This window comes from Saccopteryx bilineata, chromosome 6 (assembly GCF_036850765.1).
Source record: "Saccopteryx bilineata isolate mSacBil1 chromosome 6, mSacBil1_pri_phased_curated, whole genome shotgun sequence".
NCBI classification, from domain to species: Eukaryota; Metazoa; Chordata; class Mammalia; order Chiroptera; family Emballonuridae; genus Saccopteryx; species Saccopteryx bilineata.
This window is the reverse complement of record NC_089495.1, coordinates 27776945-27797174: the sequence shown is the minus strand read 5'-3', so window position 1 is coordinate 27797174 and position 20230 is coordinate 27776945. Positions and strand designations below refer to the sequence as shown.

Here is a 20230-nt window from a genome sequence, read left to right as displayed (position 1 = left end):
GAACACACTGATATTGATGATCTTTCTCAAAGTGTTTGGATTTTTGGAGATACAATTCCAGGGGAAAAGACCATCTGTTTTTCTGGGTATCCTAACCAAATTATTTAACCTCAGGGTCAGGGGGGTGAAAAAATAAGTGTAGACCATTTAAAATTTTTACATGCATGTCTAACAATTAATTTGGTCTAAAAGTATGAGTTTCTGATTCTACGTTTACCATTGACAGTTACTGTGTAGTTCTCATTCTGCTAAAATATATGCATAGGAATACACAGTTGTTGGCTTTTTTTTTTCACATACAGTATCTCTTTTGATCCCTGCCATAGCCACATATAGGTAGTGGAAGAGATATTCATGATGCCTATTTTTACATATGTGGAAACTGAGATGCAAAAAGTAGAATTGTTTGAGAAGCTGCTGGTAGGCATGAGAGTTGAGGTTAGAACCTTCTTTAATTAGCGTCCTCTTTGCCTACTTTGGGCTCTTTCCATTGAACTGCACAGCATCTTCTCTATGCCTGAACACCCAACACTCACACCTTTGACAGGTAGGATACACTGAATTTCCCTCTGAACTTAGAGAGAGCCTGGCTATTTGTTATACGTCATTTCATGATTTGTAAAAAATGCCTCCGGCTTTCAAATGTAGTCCAAATAAAGCTTGAGCAAATATTTATAACTTGTTCCCATCATTTTTAAGAGAACATTTGTCATTAGTTATAGAAGAACATGGTTAAGTCAAGCATTCACAGGCAAGAATTAAAATGTTTAAAAGGTTGCCATGGACTTACCATATGTTTAGAGATAAATTCTACACAGTGCAAAAAGAAAAAAATTGGTTGCTGAGAAAAAAAAAGAAGTTGAAGAAAATCTGGACTAAATTAATTTAGGACAGAGGACCCAATTTATCTCTTAAACATTGTTAGAGAAGTGGATCCCCAAATGTGAAATATGAGGTGTAATCACATGCTCATTAAATAGGAGATAGTTGGTGATAAATATTTGAAAAACATTGCAGACAATAGCCTTGGCTGAGTGATTACAAATGCACATTAGCATAACTTCTTTCTTCTTCAGTACCCTATTTACAAAATGTGAGTAATAATAGGACTAACTTCATGTGGTTGCTAGGGAACTAAATAAGTAAATCCCTGGGAAGCGCCTAGCATGCTGGAAGTACAGCCTCTGCTCCCCCTCCCCTAATCCACTGTTTCACTATCTGTGATTTCACTTTTCTCACTTTGTTACCCGCTGTCAACTTTGGTCTGAAAATATTAAATGGGAAATTATAAAAAAAACAATTCATGAGTTTTAAAATGCATGCCACTCTGGGTAGAATGATAAAATCTCTCTGTCCCACCTGAGATGTGAGTCATCCCTTTGCCCAGGGTCCATGCTCTATACACTACCTGTCCCTTCATACTCTTCTTAGTTATTAGATCAACTGCTGCAGGGTCACAGTGCTTGGGTCCAGGCAAACCTCATTCTACTTAAAAATGCCACATTCACATAACTTTTACTAAAGCACATTGTTATACTTGTTCCATTTTATTATTAGTTCTTGTTGTTACTCTTGAGGAAGGAGGGGCAGCCCCCTCTTCTTTGAGAAGGAAGAAATGAAAAAAATACAAGGGAAAGGAGCCAGCAGGGGTAACCAGGTCAGCCAGTGATAAATTAACTATATCCCATAGTTACAATACAAAGCACGAATAGCAGGATCTGTATGTAACTATGTCAGTGATCGGGAAACTCCTTCCCCCTTGCTGACCCCACTGAAACTTTCCCTCCTCTCTCCTTGAGTCCTGGGAAACCTTAAACAAAGAAACCACATGCCCATTGCTTAGATACTGTAAATGTATATAACCTGTAAGAAAATCAACTTTGGGGAGCCCATGTTTTGGAGCTAGAAACCCACAAGCTCCGCCTGCTTTAATAAATTCTCCTTTCTTCATTGATTAAGTTCTATCTGAGTGTCTATCCTCCATTGGGTCATTTCCTGCTACAATTTTACTGTTCCTAATTTTATAAATTAAACTTTGTCATTGGTCTGTATATATAGGAAAAACTATACTATACGTTGGGTTCAGTATGATCTGAAGTTTCAAGCCTCCACTGGGGGACTTTGAACATACCCCTTTGCATAAGAAAGGACTATGATATTCAAAAAGTGTTTACTACTATTAAGTACAAACCTTTGAGAGGTGTTACAATAAAGATACCTCTGTAAATGTGGTTAACTCAGCTTTTCCCAAACCTGGTTAACCATAGGATCAGTACCAAATGACATAGCAGAGAAGTTGGAAAGGGTTGTGGTAGAAGAGCCAGTGGATCAGAAGGACCAGAGGCATGAAAAGCTATATGGCAGCCTCTTCTACATAAAGTACTTGTTAATATATTTATCGATGCTAAACTTTTTGTTTCAGTGCTCTTCCTCCTTTGTTTTCACCCGACAAATTCTTACTCGTCTCAGATGGAGAATCTGAAACTGTGACCCAAATGCTCCACCCTTTTGTACTGTGATTTAGGAGCGGTTCTTGTCAAGATTCCTATTTTCCAGTCTCTTGAATGGGGCGAATCTTACGTTGGCCACTACACTATTACAGAAATGAGGGTGTTTCGAGACTAAGCTTCAAAAGACTGCACACTTCTCTCCACTACATTTACCATGAGAACCTACCCAGCCTAACCCACTGTATCATGACACAAGGAGCGGAGCTTAGTCAGTCCTGCATCCTAGCCAAAATCCCAGACATGGAAGGAGCCTAGTCTGGAAGAGTCTGTCTGTCTAACCTTCAGGCTGACTGCAGATACATGTGTCAGCTCAGCAGGGATCAGCCATGCCAGGCTTTGATCAGGACGACCTCTGCTCTGACCCAGAAGTTTGTAAGAATAATACGTGGTTATATTGAGCCACAAATTAAGGGATTTGTTACAAAGTGTTATATATAAAAATAGCTTTGTTGATATATCTTTTAAAAATATATTATCTTTAAATTTTAGATTTAAATTTGAAATTTTAGATGGCAACTTGTCCACGCAGTTTTTCCTCACAAAACACAACCTGGATTCAATGCTTTTTTTAATTCTCGCTTAATAAGCGAGCCCACCTCTTTCATAACACTCTGCTGATGATCTGATAATCTGTTGAGGCCAAGAGACTAAGCTTCTCGAAGGTTGAGTCAATGTCTTTTACTTATGAGTGCCTAACTTGTAGCAGAGGGTCTGGCAAATAGCAGGTGATAGTGCCCAAATAACTTCTTTAATCTTTCATCTGTGCCCAGTCTCATGTTTTGAAGGCCCTTGTGTTGTGTGTAAAGCAGAAATTGGGTCATCTCATTGATGGAGTGTCTACTCTATGCAAGCTCCCTTTGAGACAAAATATTACTTGTTAGTGATGGATATTCTTTAAATACATATTTGTATCATCATCTGCCTCAAGTTCTCTCTCTTTTTTTTTTTTTTTTTTTTTTTTGTATTTTTCTGAAGCTGGAAACGGGGAGAGTCAGACAGACTCTCGCATGCGCCCGACTGGGACCCACCCGGCATGCCCACCAGGGGGTGATGCTCTGCCCCTCCGGGGTGTCGCTCTGTTGCGACCAGAGCCACTTTAGCGCATGGGGCAGAGGCCAAGGAGCCATCCCCAGCGCCCGGGCCATCTTTGCTCCAATGGAGCCTCGGCTGCGGGAGGGGGAGAGAGAGACAGATAGGAAGGAGAGGGGGAGGGGTGGAGAAGCAAATGGGCGCTTCTCCTGTGTGCCCTGGCCGGAAATTGAATCCGGGACTTCTGCACGCCAGGCTGACACTCTACCACTGAGCCAACCGGCCAGGGCCAAGTTCTCTTTTAAAATCATGCTGTGTGGATGGATATGTGGGACCTTATTAGAGTATTTTTTAAGCTTACTGTATTAAGCTTTAACCTTTATATTTAAAAACAAAGTTCATTTCACTTCTTTCGGTGGGAATAAGACATACTTTTTTGTTTTTTCCCTAAATAAGTTTCAGGTGTCAGAGAGATGCTAACGCTGAGTCCATTTTGGCCCCATTGTCCCCTCACTTTGTTTATATAATGAACATTACAGGGTCTCTCCAGAACCAGAACAGGCCAGAGACAGTGGAGCTGTGTTTAGTCATTCTAGTCAAGCAACACAGGTTTTGGTCAATGACGGGCCACTACTTCAGTAGTTCCATCAGAAGATGGTGGGCCTGAGAGATTCCTGTTGCTTGGTGATGTTGTAGCTGTTGTAATATCACAGCTCCCGTGTCTGGTGCTGGTGCCCACACACTGGCTGCGCTGCCAGCTGCCAGCCGTATGAAAGGACAGCACGTGCAGTGACGTACAGTGCATCACACATGATGATGATAATAAGTGACTGTGTTACTGGTTTATGTATTTCTATACTAGAGTTTTTATTGTTATTTTAGAGTGTACTCAAAAAAGATGTTTGCTGTAAAACAGAATGCCTTGTTATGCTGGTAGCAGCCTCATACAACTTGTGTTTACATCTCTTGATTGCATCATTTTTTATTGTGTTTGATTTAGTTTTGTGTTCTTTTGTACAGTCACATGCCATAGAGGCTTGCCGCCTAGGAGCAACAGGTTACACGGCACAGCCTAGTTGTGGAGTAGGCTAGTACTGTCCAGGGTTGTGTTAGTGCACTTTGTGGTGTTTGCACAATAAGATCGCCTCAGGACACATTTCTCTGGGCTATCTCTGTTAAGTAGATCAAGACTGTATACTTTTTTTGGAATATTTATTTTGTGCTTGGTGAGCTTGATATAATTATCTCCTCTTAAAAGATAGTTTCTTGGCTAAAGTCCTGTATCCAGAGAATTCTGGCATTCCGGATTACTACCCCAGCCTGTGTTGATTCAATACATTTTGTTAACTACTCTATGCATATTGCCTCTCTAAAATATAAAACAAAAGCTTCTTTTAGACAGATGATTGCTTACTAAGTATCATGTAATGTGCTAAGGGTTTTACATGTTGTTTTTTTCCACTTAATCTTCAGACTTTGTAAATCTAAAAATGTTTTATAATCATCCCTATATTATAGATGAAGTAGAAATGTCAAGTATTTGGCCTGATAGCAAATGCTAAATGATAGTCAGGCTTTGAATCCAGACTATTACCATGTAGTAAATGTTAAATAAATATGTTTTTAATGAATGAGTAACCCTTATCAGAATAAGTCTGATTAGATTCTAACAAATCTTGGCTACATGGAATAAACATAAATTACCCCAGAGTAGCTTAATCCACCCAGAATTAGTTCCTAACACAATAAAATATTTTTAAACAAAGATTTCAAAAATTATTTTGAACACTTTATTAAAGGTTCAAGTTGACCTGTGAATTTTTCATCAGGATGAACTACTGTAGTTATAACTGGATCTTTATGTCAGTCCCAGCATTTTTAAAATTTAAAACTTATTTTAAAACTCAAATTGGGTTTTAACCAGATAGTTCTGATTTTTTTTTTGGTTTGGTCCTACCTAATTATAGTGATTTACCTAGTTTAGTTAGTTAGAACCAATTCTCATTTTGCCAGTAACTGTAAATTATATTTTAATCAGCTTGAACATGCTGCAAAACTTAAAGTGGTCAGAAAGAACAGCTGGAACCACTCACAGCCATGTTGGTCAGAAAGAACAGCTGGAACCACTCACAGACATGTTGGTCAGAAAGAACAGCTGGAACCACTCACAGACATGTTGCGGATGGTCATACCCATTCTTACCAGTTCCATACTAGTAAGAAATTACACGGTCAAAAGATTGTTGGAAATGTTGCATATACCCCCCCACCCCCTTAAAGATCCATCATATACATTAGATTAATAATACACATTAAGAATTTCAGAAATCTAGAGTAAAGAATGGTGTTTGGTTTTCCATAGGTTTTCAAACTTAATTAAAAAAAAAAACAACTTGTTATCTTTCTATGGAAACGGTATTTTAAGAAAACAAATTTTGGAAAATACTGGTTTAGGCCCTGGCCGGTTGGCTCAGCGGTAGAGCGTCGGCCTGGCGTGCGGGGGACCAGGGTTCGATTCCCGGCCAGGGCACATAGGAGAAGCGCCCATTTGCTTCTCCACCCCCCCTCCTTCCTCTCTGTCTCTCTCTTCCCCTCCCGCAGCCAAGGCTCCATTGGAGCAAAGATGGCCCGGGCGCTAGGGATGGCTCCTGGGCCTCTGCTCCAGGCCCTAGAGTGACTCTGGTCGCAGCAGAGTGACACCCCGGAGGGGCAGAGCATCGCCCCCTGGTGGGCAGAGCGTCGCCCCTGGTGGGCATGCCGGGTGGATCCTGGTCGGGCGCATGCGGGAGTCTGTCTGTCTCTTCCCGTTTCCAGCTTCAGAAAAATACAAAAAAAAAAATAATACTGGTTTAAAGCAATTTTTAACCTTTTAATTTATAACCACTCATTTAAATAGATCAGAAACTACCCTTGAATAAATCATACCATTTAAACGAACCCTGACCAGCTCACCATAGTTATTGTTGAATTCATTTCAGACAGATCAAATCAGTCAAGATGTACCTAAAATGTACGGCACTGTACTTATTTTCTTCACATTTTCTCATAGAGAGGTGGAAAATTTTCTATGCGATCTGTAAAAATAACCCAAGTACTCTGAGGAATAAGGTGAGTGGCTATCTCAGTTATGGTATGGCTAGCTTTATCTCAGAGTACATAAAATTGTATCCCAAGAAAGTCGTGTGTGTGTGTGTGTGTGTGTGTGTGTGTGTTGGGGTGAGGTGGAAATGTAATAAGATAATCTCATCTTTGCTTCCACAGCCTCATAGTGTCTCCTGCTTAAGGCCAGAGGAGAAATTAGGTACAATCTTGGGTAACAGGTATTTGGAAGCTGTCCTCGATGTGCAGGACATTCCAGCTCCTGCCAGGATGTGGCAGGATATGAAGAGGGCATCCTCATTGGGATGTCAGAGTTCCACTCATGGAGCATCCTAAAATGTCAATAAAAGACTCTTTATTCATAAATAACTGATAAGCAGTAATTGACATCTGTACATTTATCTTGAAAAGTCTGTAACCATCCAGTTTTTTGCAAACTCTACATAAAACATCCAAACCGTCCATTTTGTTCAATACAATATAACACAGCTGTTTGGCATTACCAAATATATATGTATATATATTTATAGATATGTACATGTGCTGAAAAAGAAGCCAGTGCAGCCTTTTCTAAGAAGTCCATCCAAGTATTTACTGTACAACATTCAGAATTTACATTGATAATACAAGGCACAAAAAGTGTGGTATGAAGCCAAGGCCATGCTTTAGTCAAACTCTCTCCTCTGGCTTTCTCACTCCTTCAGCCTCATGTCCAAGTCAGTGTTCAGTTTCTTTGTTGTTGTTTGTTTTGTTGGCTTTGAACACTTCAAATAAAAGTTGAGAGTGGTATGGGGTTGAGATGAATCACTTGAAAGAACCCTCCCCTCCCATGCACCTTCCCCAAATAAACAGAACAAAATAAAATCTGTTTTTGAAATTCTTCCGTACAGAAATGGAGGTAAATAATTAGTCCTATTTTTTGGGTTTGGGTCAGGAGAATATGACAATTTTTCCTGTAATTGCTTATATTTGCAGTGTTTCTAGGTCAACGCTTACTGAATTGCATGTACCAATTTGAATCAATTATGAAGAATGGGAAATTTTCAGTTAGTCTTTATTCCAGTTTAGAAAAGGAGAAAATTGTTTTCTTGACTAGAAAATTCCCACAGACTGAACTTTTCCCACCTTCTTATAGAGGTTTGAGTGGGGACAACTGATGTGATCCAGGACCAGCCTTGCAGAGTGTCACATTCAGATATTTTAGTTATCCTCTGATGAGGCTTAGATTGAAGCCCCTGGTAAGGGGTGGTCTCCCTTCAGCATCACGTGATCTTTCTAATGGAGGGATATTAAAACTATTAGATCTAGTTCTGACTGTAATGTCTGTTTCAGTAATGGGGTCATAGGGCATGATATTCTGCTTACAAACTTCCTCAAATATCATCTCTTTTCATGATTCAACAGAACCACAATTAAATCTCTACCTACCATATCACATTTTAAGAGAATAGTATAATTTGTGTGATTTTGGAATTTGTGTGTAAATAATGTTTGAAATAGTGAAACACTTTGAGTTCAGCAAAATTTGAGGCAAAACAACATTTTCACCATAATTGTGCCTTTTGTGAAAGGATTCAACATTTCCATTCATGCAAAGAATGATCAAATTTAGTGATATATTTTATTATAACTCAAGGCTATAACATTTTTTGGGAAAAAAAAGATATATCCCCTGCCAAATTCAATATTAGGGGTGGGGCGGGACATTTTAAAGCTTGCGCCTCCACGTGGAGCTCACTGCCTTTCTTTAGTCTTTGGGTTCAGATGAAGGGTGGGTTCTAAGATGTGAAGTGTAATGTTTCTGTCTTAGACCCACCTCATGAGGACATTCCAAATCCATGATCTTCACAGCAAAAGGAAAAAGCAAAGTAGCTGCTTCAAAAACCACAGGTATGCTATGTGAGTTACATTTCCTACTTCAGATCACAGGACTACACACTAGTGACTACCAGCCAGGTCTGACTGCCATCCCCTTTTGTCTTTTGAAGAAAATACAGCGTACAAATTGCCACTCTGATTCTTGTGGATGGCCTGGAGGGGGGATGTGAGGAGTCCGTGGCAGACAGACACTGGCGCTCCTAGAACTTCTTTTCTAAAAACACCACATGCTGTTGATACAGCCAAACAGCTTTATAACTGCAGCTTTTGAAAGAGTCTGGAAAGTAAAAACACAAAATATGCAACACATCTAAGATTAGTAACATTTTCACTTTGTGACATTTGACAAAATACATTTTTGCTTGTAGTTCAGGAAAATTCTATGCAGACAAAACAGTGGAAACTGCGGAAACGGTGGTCATTCAGCTTTTGGCTAAAGCATCAATTTTCAAATACAGAGCTATGGCAACTAACACCCAAGGGCTAATAAAAATTTTATCACTATCTGTAAGACAACAAACACTGTGTTCTCCCATTTGCTATGGATGTCACCTCTGGTCCAGTCAATGGGAGTTACTAAGGATTCAGAACTTTGCAATGTTTCATGAAGAAAATGAATGAAAATGTGCCACGCAGTGGGCCAGAGAATCATGTTCCTCAGCTCCATGGTCCCTGTGACCTTCACAGATATGGAACAAGGACCTCTGAGAGAACTTCAACACCTCTGTAGCTATATTACTCAACACCTTTACAGAGGGACTAAGAAATTGAAGAGAAAAATGTCAAAAAGGAAAGAAAAGCACATCAAAAGATTTTATGACACTTTGAAATTCACAGGGCAATTTGCCAGAAGTTTGGCAAGTGGAGAATGCTATCCAAAACCCATTATACAATTCTACCTTTGCTTATCAATCTTGATTTGAGAATTTCTGTTAGGGCAAAATACCTGCAATAAGTCCAGAACTTTTAATCCAAAAAGAAGCCCATTTTAGTCATCTGACTTAATATCCCTCTCAAAGTCAACTGAATAAAAAATATAGGGGTCATGGTGAAAGATAACACTTGCAATTGAAAAGAAAAATAATTAAAAAGTTCCCCTCTTTAAAGAGAACTGTGTCAGTTCCTATTCGTGTCTTACAACAAGGCCAATGAATTTTTTGTGAGCGTGCATCTGAGTTTTATGAGACTTCCTGCACTGGTAAGTGAAGTCTGCATTCAGATCCACAGAGTGAGCTTCCTTTCGGCTCAAAGGAGTTCAGTGTAAATGGCAGAGCCTGAACAAGCAACCTTGAGGAAACTGTAAATTCACGTGATGGCGCTGCAGTCTGGTGCAGCTGTGCAGAGCCCCATGTCGGCGGCAGGATTTTAAGTCAACTTTAAACCATGACCGTTAGACTTAAGTGCCTTTGAGGACCGAGAGTTTTGGCATTAAGTGGAATCTTTTGTAAAAATTTTAAGTAGTCCTACGAAGTATTAAAGGGCACTTTTAATGTCTTGTTTCATTTTTGCATCAGGACAATAAGCCTTCTAAAGTAAGTGCTCGGACTGATGAGTAAATCTCTTTCAAGAGGGGCGTTTGCATTGACGGGCAAATGTGACAATAGAGAGGGCTTAGGTCACAATCAGTAACCACAGTTTAAGTGTCAGGTCTATCTGTGGAGCTGCAATTTCATGCTCCCGTGCTCCACACACCCACACACTTTGATTAGTAACTCTCACAAGCCTGGGTTCTTTTTGGACTTTCTATGGTAAAAACTGCACCATCCTGACATGGGGTGGGGACAGAATTCCGTATATTTCTGTAGAAGTCCTATGTAGGATCCTAGCAGAATTAAGTAAGAGAAATGGAAAGAGGGAGCAAAATGGGCTGAAACATGGATTTAAACCTCAGGTAGAAATCAGAGGTGAAGCATGTTAATGTGCTTTCTTTGTCATTCAAAATGACCTGATGATGGAGTATATTTATAAAACCCAGACCAAAAAAAAAAAAAAAAAAAAAAAAAATCATGGAAAAAATTCCAGACATTCAGGTATTGATAACTTATCTTAACAGAAACTAGATTCTAAAGAAAACATGAATGTTTTTCAAATATAAAAAATATGTATCAAAAATCTAAAAAGGATCTGTGTGGATTCACAGATTAGATGGAACAATTATAAGGCCAAATAGAAGGGAAGAGGGAAAAAGGCTAGGATGGTTTAAAACAAAAGTCTTCCAAGAGGGACACTAACATAAGCCTGATAATGTGTTTTCTACTAATGAACGACTTGTGCAGTTCTTTCTGCACGCCACCCACGCCAGTGAGTCTCAAGTTTATGTTGGATGGTTGACCTACTTCTACTTCTTTCTCTTTCAGAAATTATATCAGGGATGTCACATGATTTATACTTTCATGTTTCTCCCTATTGTTCCTTAGAAGGAATAAGCAAGTTGAGCACATGAGCAAAAGGATGTTTTCGTGATCTAGATACGGAATTTTGAGAATGTGCTTGACAGTTCTAAGAGGGTCTGTCTGTTCTATATCATATGCCGTTGGTTCCTGAGAAGAGCAAGATGCCTTTGAATTTCATCTAGCAGAGGCTTCTATCAAATACAAGGGATCATACCTATATATGCCACGCATTAGTTAGAGAAAGTGGCCACCACCTTCAAGGGTTTTTTAATGCCTTACCCATAGTATCATAAATTCATTGTACCTTTAATTTTTTTTTCACTTAAGTGGAGATTCACATTTTTAAGATGGAATCTACAAAAACATTGTTTAAAAAAACTGACCATATCTTCAATGTCAGGTACTCCTCACCTCTTTCATTCCCTATTTTTCTTTAATTCTAATGTAACCAACCTCTAAGTAGCTGATCAGCCTCGTGAATAATCTAGGTTCTTGACTTTGGTTGTCCCGGTTGTGGACAGCTAATTAAAACCTCCACCATAAGATGAGCAGGCTCATATCTTTTCATCTTTAGACTACCCTGACTGACATCTTGTCAAAAATGATTAAATAGGATAAAAGATGGACCAAAGTGTGAAGATGGGGGGTCATGAGTTACCTGTGGATTGCAGTTCTCCACATATCATTGCCTCTCATTTAACACATAAAGCGAATGGTGCTATAGAGAAAGCATTCTTGGTGAGGTCGAGTTATCAGAGCTTGAAGGTTCCCTGAACAATGCATGTCGTTTCTAGGACACTGTAGTAGAGGTCTATTTACTTGAATATCACTGAGAGCAAATATTATCTGCTCGTTTCCCAAGAGGCAAAGGAGGGGACCCAGAGCCCTGTGGAGAGATTTGGTGATAACATAGTACCAAAAGGCTAAAAAATTTCAAGAACCTGGATTGAAAAGTACAGTAAAATCCTCTCATCCCCTTATAACAACAGCGTTGGGGAAGTGGACAAACACTTGCATCCTAGAATTACAGCTTATTTCAGGCCTATGGCATCTGGAGTTCATGTTTCCTTGGGTCTAATTTGACCTCTCTCATCTTCAAATCCATGTAATAAGCTGTGTGCTATTAGCATTCTGTAATTCGAAGCAGCTTAGCTGGGAAAGCAGATGGTCCTGCTTTGTTGAGTTAGAAGAAATAAAATTTCCACATTGAAAAGTCTATGCTGCTTGAAACCTCTCCTTTATTGTGATGAGTAAGGAAAGGGAATGTGGGTAGCTTTGTTCTCGAAGAAAATGAAGGTGGGGTGCACTGCACAAACTAGTTTGTGGTCTATCTTACCTCTTGATCTTGTTTCCAGTAAGTGGTTAGAATAGATAAGGAATTGGTTGGTGCTGGTGTGATGTACTCAGATTCTAAATTCTAAGTGCCCTCCTGGATGTTGTTAAAGTCATACAAATGGGTTTCTAACCCTGTTTCATTTCTAAAAGCCAGTTTTACAATGATTGCCAACATCCCAGATGCCAGTTGGCAGAAATCTCTTGACAATATGGTATCAGACTCAGCTGGCCCTTGGGGGCACGTCATTACAAACCTGTTTCAAAACATGCCCTTGTTCACTCTCTGCCTCCCCAGCTTTATTGCAGCTCATCTTTTCCCACAGTTAACTTCTATCTAGTTACACCCTCGCTTTTATCCTTGCCACCAAAATCTGAGTTCAAGTGCTAACCCAAGTGTGGATTCAAAGGAGACAGCAGAGCCCTCTTTTGTTTTAAGAGAGCTTGCACTTTTCCCTTATTAACATGTTTTACCTATATTAAATTCAGTTTCTTCAACCAGGGATTTTCACTGGTTATAAATGAAGGCTGAATTCCCCAAATGCCACTAGGAAGAAAGCTGCCTCTTTCTTCCAGTAAAAGCAAATGTCCCAAATATGGCCGTCACTCTGTCTCTTGAAAGAAAGTGGACTAGAGTCCATTCTGCCTGCTGTAGTTGAAGTCGGCTTCGTCAAGCTGGGATTCGGTAATGTTCGCGAGTTTCGTGTGTGTCCTCCCAATCTCTTCAAGGGCACAGGCCAGGGAGTCAAGGTCACCATCATGCTGATGACGAGCTTCCCACAGGTTCAAAATGACAGCAGATGGGCTACTTTGTGTAGCAAAATAAGACAAATTCCTAGACAGTCAAATAAAAAGAGTGACAAAACAAAAATGAAAACAGAAATTTTTTGTACTAATAAAAATTACTATAAGGAAATTTAAAAAATGAATTATAATTGATATTATTATACAAAGCCCCTGAGGCAGGTCTGGGGGAAGTCTAGTTTATATCCCAACACTTAACTGAAACTGTACTTTGGAATGTTACCATTGACCTTATCCTCCAGTACTTTCCTTAGTCTTCATGTTACTTGAGTCCTGTGTATTTTCCCCTGAGTAATTCCTTTAAAAATCTCTATTTCATTAGCTTATGTGATGATATAACTCATTTCTATATTTTCAAAATAGCTGAACCCTCTTGGTCTTTCCTTTGATAGACATAAGGGGTGTCAAGTTTTTTATCTTTGATTCCTTCTTCTTTCTTTCAATACGCTCACATACTAAGTGGATTAGTTACCACTCTAAGTGGACAACGTCTAGCTCTGCACCTCTGGACTTATATTATAGGTTACTGTGGTCCAGTTACAAATGTCTAAACAGCCTTGGAATCACTCCAACTCATCCTCATCCTCAAACATAACACATCAGAGATTTATATCTATATGAAATCTCCATGCCTCCAAATTGTCCCCATTCTGACTATAACAAATATCATGGTAATTTTGACTACCATTCCAATCACTCACACTATGACATTTATTTCTGAGTTTTCCCTTTATGTTGTTTCTTTTTGACATACTTACCAGCTTCACCCTTCTTCTCCATTCAGAGTACTTTGTAGTCTATCATTTTATGGCTTGACTTATAGCAAAAGCTGTATAACTATTTTATGCCTCCAAACTCTAATACCCTCTGCATTCTATTCCTGCAATTATCAGGTATCAACTTGTTTTCTGTCTTTCTTGGTCTTTCTTCAAAAAATATATATATATCCTACACTTCTATAACCTGGTTCGATTCTTATCTACTCTTTCCTCAAAATGATTTATTTCTTCTTTTTACTCTTTTATGCTTGTGCTTAAATTTTCATGTGAGTAAAAGCTTGTACATTTTATGTGTATGAGCTTGATTTCTTCAGTGTGATCACAGGCAACTTAAAGGGAAGGATCATAGCTAATAATTTTCTGATTCTGCAACAGCACTTATAACACCGTTGACAGGTGTTTATTCAATATCCCTCAACTGAGTAATTGACTGGCATGAACATTTTTTCAGATGATATGGATCTTCAGTGAAAACAAATGGTAACCTTTTGGATAATAACTTTGCTATGATGAAGACTAAGGCAATACAAAGTATTAAAGGTCACAGTTTTTCATAGGTACCTTATACAGCAGCGATGGAAATGTCACCTGTGGTAAAATTCTGATTTGTTAAAAAAAAGTTTCCAGAGTCAACCAAGAATTACCTATATTAAGGATGATACTACTTTTTATTGTCACATTCAGCATATAATCACACAGCTGACTCACCATGAAGAACACTTGGAATAGAAGACAGGCTTTTAAGGGCACATTACCATTCACAAGCAACACACAGTACTTTTGAGTGAGTAAAGTGCTATTTTATTCAAAGGTCTCAAGGGACTGTTTGAAGCTAGTTGGTTGCCAAAGAGCATAAATATCAGGGTAATATATAGACTTTGTACTATATCTGAATCTTTAATGAAGAAAGGGTGAAGGCTAGCTTAAAAATGGTCTCTAGTGTATTTTTCTCTTTATCTTACGTTCCTTCCTTCTCCATCTCAACCCTCCACCCCAATGGCCCTAGAATCAAGTATTGGTATTTATTTTTGCACTAATAGACATGGCAAAGTAACCTCACATGGGTATTTGAAGGGATCCTAGTTTCTCTTATTGAACACCATTGTTTTGAATATTGTCACTCTTCCTGTTGGATATGTTTATAGGGAAAGTTGTCTATCACCAGGTCAAAAATAAATTGACACCCCCCAACCAACATTTAGCCAGAGTATAATAACTAAAGCAGTACCTGAGAAAGAGGCAAACTGAGAGAGTAGGTCTGGGTGGGCTCTGTAACAATCTCTTTCCATGCAACTGAGGAGAATAATGACCATGGGGCATACATTTGTTCCTGGCATTAGTAAATAATTCTTTATCCTTTCCATTGTCATTTCAAAAAAAAAGTAATAATAATGCCAGCAAGCACAACATTAAAAGCAGCACAGATCTGTCATTTTATTGAGTTTATATTTTGTATTTGCTATTTAACAACAACAGACTAGTGTTCTATGGGAGTGACGTTCAGAACCCTTGTGATCCTCATAACCCCAAAGTTACACTTCATTCTATAGCAAGGGTTGAGAAATATTTCTCTAAAGGGCGAGATAAATATTTTGACATTAGAGGCCTCATTTAGTCTCTCTAGCAACTCAGTTCTGCCATGGTAGTGTGAAAGCAGCCACAAACAATACACAAGTGAATGAGCATGGTTGTGTTCCAATAAAACTTTATTTAGAGACACTAAAATTTGAATGCCACACAGTTTTTACATGTCACACAATATTGCTCTTCTTTGATTTTTTTTTTTCTTTCTAACCATTTAAAAAATGTAAAACCTATTCTAGCTTCTGGGCTAGAAAGAGCAGATGGCTATAGTGCTGATCCCTGTCCCCACACTGTCTTAAAACCTAACCTAGATTTCCAGAGGTAGTAGTTATTTGAGAGCAGATTAGACTAAACATTCTGTTTTGTGCTGCATTTGAAAAGAAGCACCCAGAGGGCCAAAGCTCCTGAAACCCAGAGCTACACGTTCTGCCTCAAGCACTCTGACAGGTTTATCCTCAGTAGCTGTTCCAGATCTCTGACATTTCAAGGTATACAAGGAATACCTGGGCACAAAAACACAATGCAAAAACTTTAGAAGAGACACACGGAATATGTCTCGGAGGTTATAATGAATCTTTTTGTCTCAACACAGTATTTTTTTAAAAAAATCATAAATCCATGAGAGAGTGTGGGAAGGTGTTCTAAGTATACCTGCCCAGAGGGAGAGGAGCGGAGTGGAGAACAACTCCTGTCAGCCACTTGGCTCTGAAAAGTCCTGCAAATGTCCTGATTTGTAGAAAGGGCACCCGGGGCTAAAGGAAGCTTAATGATCACAAATGACAAAAATACAACACTCATTTGGCACAGGTCTCTGAACATATTGGAGTGAGCGAAATGTGCTCCCAAAGCAGCTTTCAAATTATTCTCTGAATTTATATAAGGACGCTTGCTCAGCACAACACTCACCAATCTCAAATTCCTCTCAATTTTCATAAATACATAAAGGAGCATATCAGCCTTATTAAAAAGGATTCGATTAGCTTTGTGATAAATATTAAACTACATTTACCTGTCTTTGCCAGAATAATTAATAAATAAAAGGCCCTAAAATCCTAATGTAATAGACTAGTCCTCAGACAGCTGAATTATTGTACTGCTTGCATGTGTACAAATGCATTATGATTTTTTGAAAATTGGTATACCATATATTCATTTGAAATTATTTTATTGACAATCAATGTGATTGATTTTGTTTCTTTCAACATGCTGGTGTATTTGGATACCAGACGGTAAAGGCACACAGAAGTCAGGAACGTTGTTAACACTAGATAAGAATTCACAGCAATAGTTGATTTTTAAATTTCCTGGATCTCTTTGAATCTTTTTGTTTTGTTTTGTTTTTGAAATAGCATTTAGCAAACACAGTAGTCTTGAAATTCAAGAGAATGCCTTTAAATAAAACTTATTTTCTTTTTCTTTGAGAAATGTTTAAAGAGGTGAATGTTCTCATCTTAGATGTTTTAAATTCTGAGCTTTGGGGAACTTTTTAGTTTTTGTCATAGCCTTCTCAAATCCTGACCGACTGAGGGAAATTTGAAAAATACGATTTTTTTTGCCTGACCTGTGGTGGCACAGTGGATAAAGCATCGACCTGGAATGGTGAGGTCGCCGGTTTGAAACCCCTAGGCTTGCCTGCTCAAGGCACATATGAGAAGCAACTAGTACAAGTTGATGCCTCTTGCTCCCTCCCCCTTTTCTCTCTCTATTTCTCTCTCCTCACTCCAAAATCAATCAATAAAATAAATCTTAAAATATATATATATATGATTTCTATTGGGTGTCATAAAGATGCTATATGCTATGCAGATGAGATTATCTACTCTGTACTTTTTAGGACTTTACTTCAGAATCATTCTATGTCTTCAGTTCAGTTCACTTGTCCTAAGCCCTAGAGCTTCAGTGACTTTATCTTTGGAATCCTCACTGAAAGAGTACAGATAAACTGTAAAAAAACAACAATACGTGCTAAGACAGCTTAATAGATTTACCCATGTAAGTTCATTGAGTAGTAATGGTTTATTAAGTTTAAATTTGTTTGCTAGCATGCATGCCTTCTATTCACTTGAGTTCCTGGGGGTTTGTTTTATTACCATGATTAATTCATCTGCCTGAGACTTCCCTGTTCCCCCATCCCTGATCCCCAGTTAAAATCCCATGCTTGATGTGGAAACCAAGGCAGAATTGGGAACATCAATCTTTAGCTTAGCAATTTGGCTAGCTAGACAGAGTCCAACGTATAATGGTGTGTGTAGGTCACAACCTGAATTTTTATATAGATTCTGAGTTTTCAAAATACATCTTCAAATTAATTACCATATTAAACTATTATGGAAATTCAGTTCGATTTGAAGATTTTTGGAAATAGTTACTGTGCCTTTCGTTTTATTCTTTAAGTACAAACAGGAAGGGAGGCTTGAAGGAACCATGATAAATAGTATATAAGATCTTCATATACTATTGTAACACAGGGCTAATTTTATGAAGAGAAAAAGTCGTTAGGTGTCCATTCAGTGTGAATTTAGAGATATCACCCCTTCTTTAGTCCTTCAAAGCTGTATACAAATGCAAGTGTTTTAGGGAATAGTAACATCTAAATCCTGGATGAGTTGACAGAGATTAGATAGTAGTAATGGAGGAAGGCACAGGTCTGGGGCTCTATCTTAGTCTTTGGGGAAATTCACTGAAGAGTTACCAAGGGCACACAGCACTTATGGCTGGATTTTTGCCTGAATTCCAGATAACAAAGCTTTATTTTAGTTACTCAGAACCATATTACCAGGGGGCCAGTATACCTATTCACAAGCTGTGAGCTCTTCTTGTGACTGAGTGAGAATGATTTTCTACCAAAATAGAGCAGGGAACGCATCTGAGTTGCAACATAACATCCTTAGCATTGAAGATGCATCACACCAGGTACGTGCTACGATTTCATTCAGAATTTAGGATCTCACCAGGTACGTGCTATGATGTCGTTCAGAATTCAGGATCTCACCCAACACTTTCAAGCAGAATGGAACACTTGCACCTGTGATGTGAAGGCAGCAAGTTTGTTTATATTCTATGAACTACCGGCATGTATGTAAGACATTTTTTTACATTAAAGGTATATTTAAAAAATATTTTTTTTTATGAGTAGGCTGGCAGTATAAAAAGTAAAAACTAAGTTTAGCTGCCTATAATAATTTGGAAAACATCATTATGAGAATAGCACATAATCCTACTATATAGTACCAAATAGGGACTTGAAACAGTCAGAATGAAACAATGTTCATATTCTTGCTGTCATCCTGATTGTCTCATTCAAGGAGAGCCTCTTATGTGTCCAAAACCTGTCCTCCATATTGTTCTTTAAATGCAAGTAGAAGAGAAAAATAAAACATTCATTCTGTCCAGTAGTAACTGGCCACACCAGAAGCACCTGGCCCATTCATCAAGCTCTCGCCTACAGACTTCAGGCTCACTGGGCACTCAGCAAACAACAAAGCCGCTTTCAGGATAAAGCAGGTCAGTGTTCCATTTTTCAAGAACAACCACAAAATGTGCACCGCAGTGTAACCTGTGCCTGTTGTCCCCTTGTGCCTTCAAATGAAAGAAAGCTGGTGTGGAGACCCCAGAAGGAAAGGATACAGGCAGCTGAAAACTTGCTGAGTCCCATCCTGTTCTGCCCTAAGCATGCTGCCTTAATTCTTTTAAGCCACTCAATTTGGCAATAAAACCCCACTCCTAGGCTTTCCTTTTGCCTGTTTCCTTGTCTGGCTCTCAAAAGGGAGTAGCAAGGATTCTTCCTTCTTCAGAAAATGTACTAAAAGCCCTGAGCTTTCAGGACTGCCTGTGAGTTGCCCTCTGAGAAGAAAGCCAACTGTAGGCCCTGCTTTCTGCTCTCCAGTTTCATTCCCAACAGGGTAAGTCTGTGTTCATTTTTCATATTTGAAAATGAAAGATATTGAAAACTACCAAGTCAAATCTCTAATTTTCTTTGAATTGGGGTGTATCATGGAAAAATAGGTCTCATTTAAATTAATTTTCCACTGCAAACACCTTGTGACACTTTCAAGCACCCTGAAGAATGACCAGCATTAGCTCCACGTGGAAACCCCACTGTGCTAGTCCCCAAGCCCCAAGGAGGGAGGGGCGAAACTAATACGCTTCTCCCTCTGCAAAATGCTCACTATGTGTTTGACTAAAACCTCACAAATAATCGCAAAGAAATAGCTAATCACGTAAAGGATACTCTAATGAGTTAGGTATAATCCTTCCTATAATTTCGTTTTCTCAAGTTGTGGAAACAGCTTATTGGTCAGGTTTTTGGGGGCTACTTGAGATAGCATTGTGAATGGGGCTTCTTTAGACTCTAAAGGGGACTTGGCATGTCCCTCTTTTCTGAAAACTGTATTAGCTTGGAGGAAGAAAGCTTATTCCTTCAAAGATCAGGACAAATTCACTCCTCGCCTAGAAGGTAGGCAATGGCTCTTGTCACCACCTCCCTGGGGTCTATGGTGGGAGGATGACTTTGGTTTTCCTAGAGGAACATAAAAAGCTCCTTTTCCATGTTGTCTTAAGAATGGACACCTGCCACTTACAAATCACATACAGCTTGTTCATAGCTGAACTTGCCCCAGGCCATCTGGTTTCAGCTTCGCATTAGTGGGGAGTTGCATGAGTCGTTGGCTTTGGTGGAACAAGGCCAGACACTCACCACTTTGCAGTGTTGGCCCTCTGGCTTCACTGTGAGGGCTCTTTAGATTTCAGACCCTGCGGAAGTCCACTGGGGTCAGAACCTGAAAATCTGACTGCAGTTTCATCACATTTTGCCTCCAAGGACC

General features: G+C 39.0%; 1 protein-coding gene across 6 annotated transcripts in view; it reads right to left on the bottom strand.

Moving 5' to 3' along the window:
* Positions 1–6975: 6975 nt before the first annotated feature.
* UNC5D (unc-5 netrin receptor D) overlaps positions 6976–20230 on the bottom strand; it is a 534428-nt gene continuing 521173 nt past the window's right edge. For 5 of the 6 annotated variants that reach the window (XM_066235599.1, XM_066235600.1, XM_066235602.1 and 2 more), the window contains one exon: positions 6976–13075. In XM_066235599.1, coding sequence (XP_066091696.1) covers positions 12871–13075 — 205 coding nt within the window. In that variant the 3' untranslated portion in view covers positions 6976–12870. Of the gene's footprint in view, positions 13076–18358; positions 18433–20230 lie in introns of all 6 variants that reach the window. The other variant, XM_066235603.1, reaches the window with a different exon arrangement.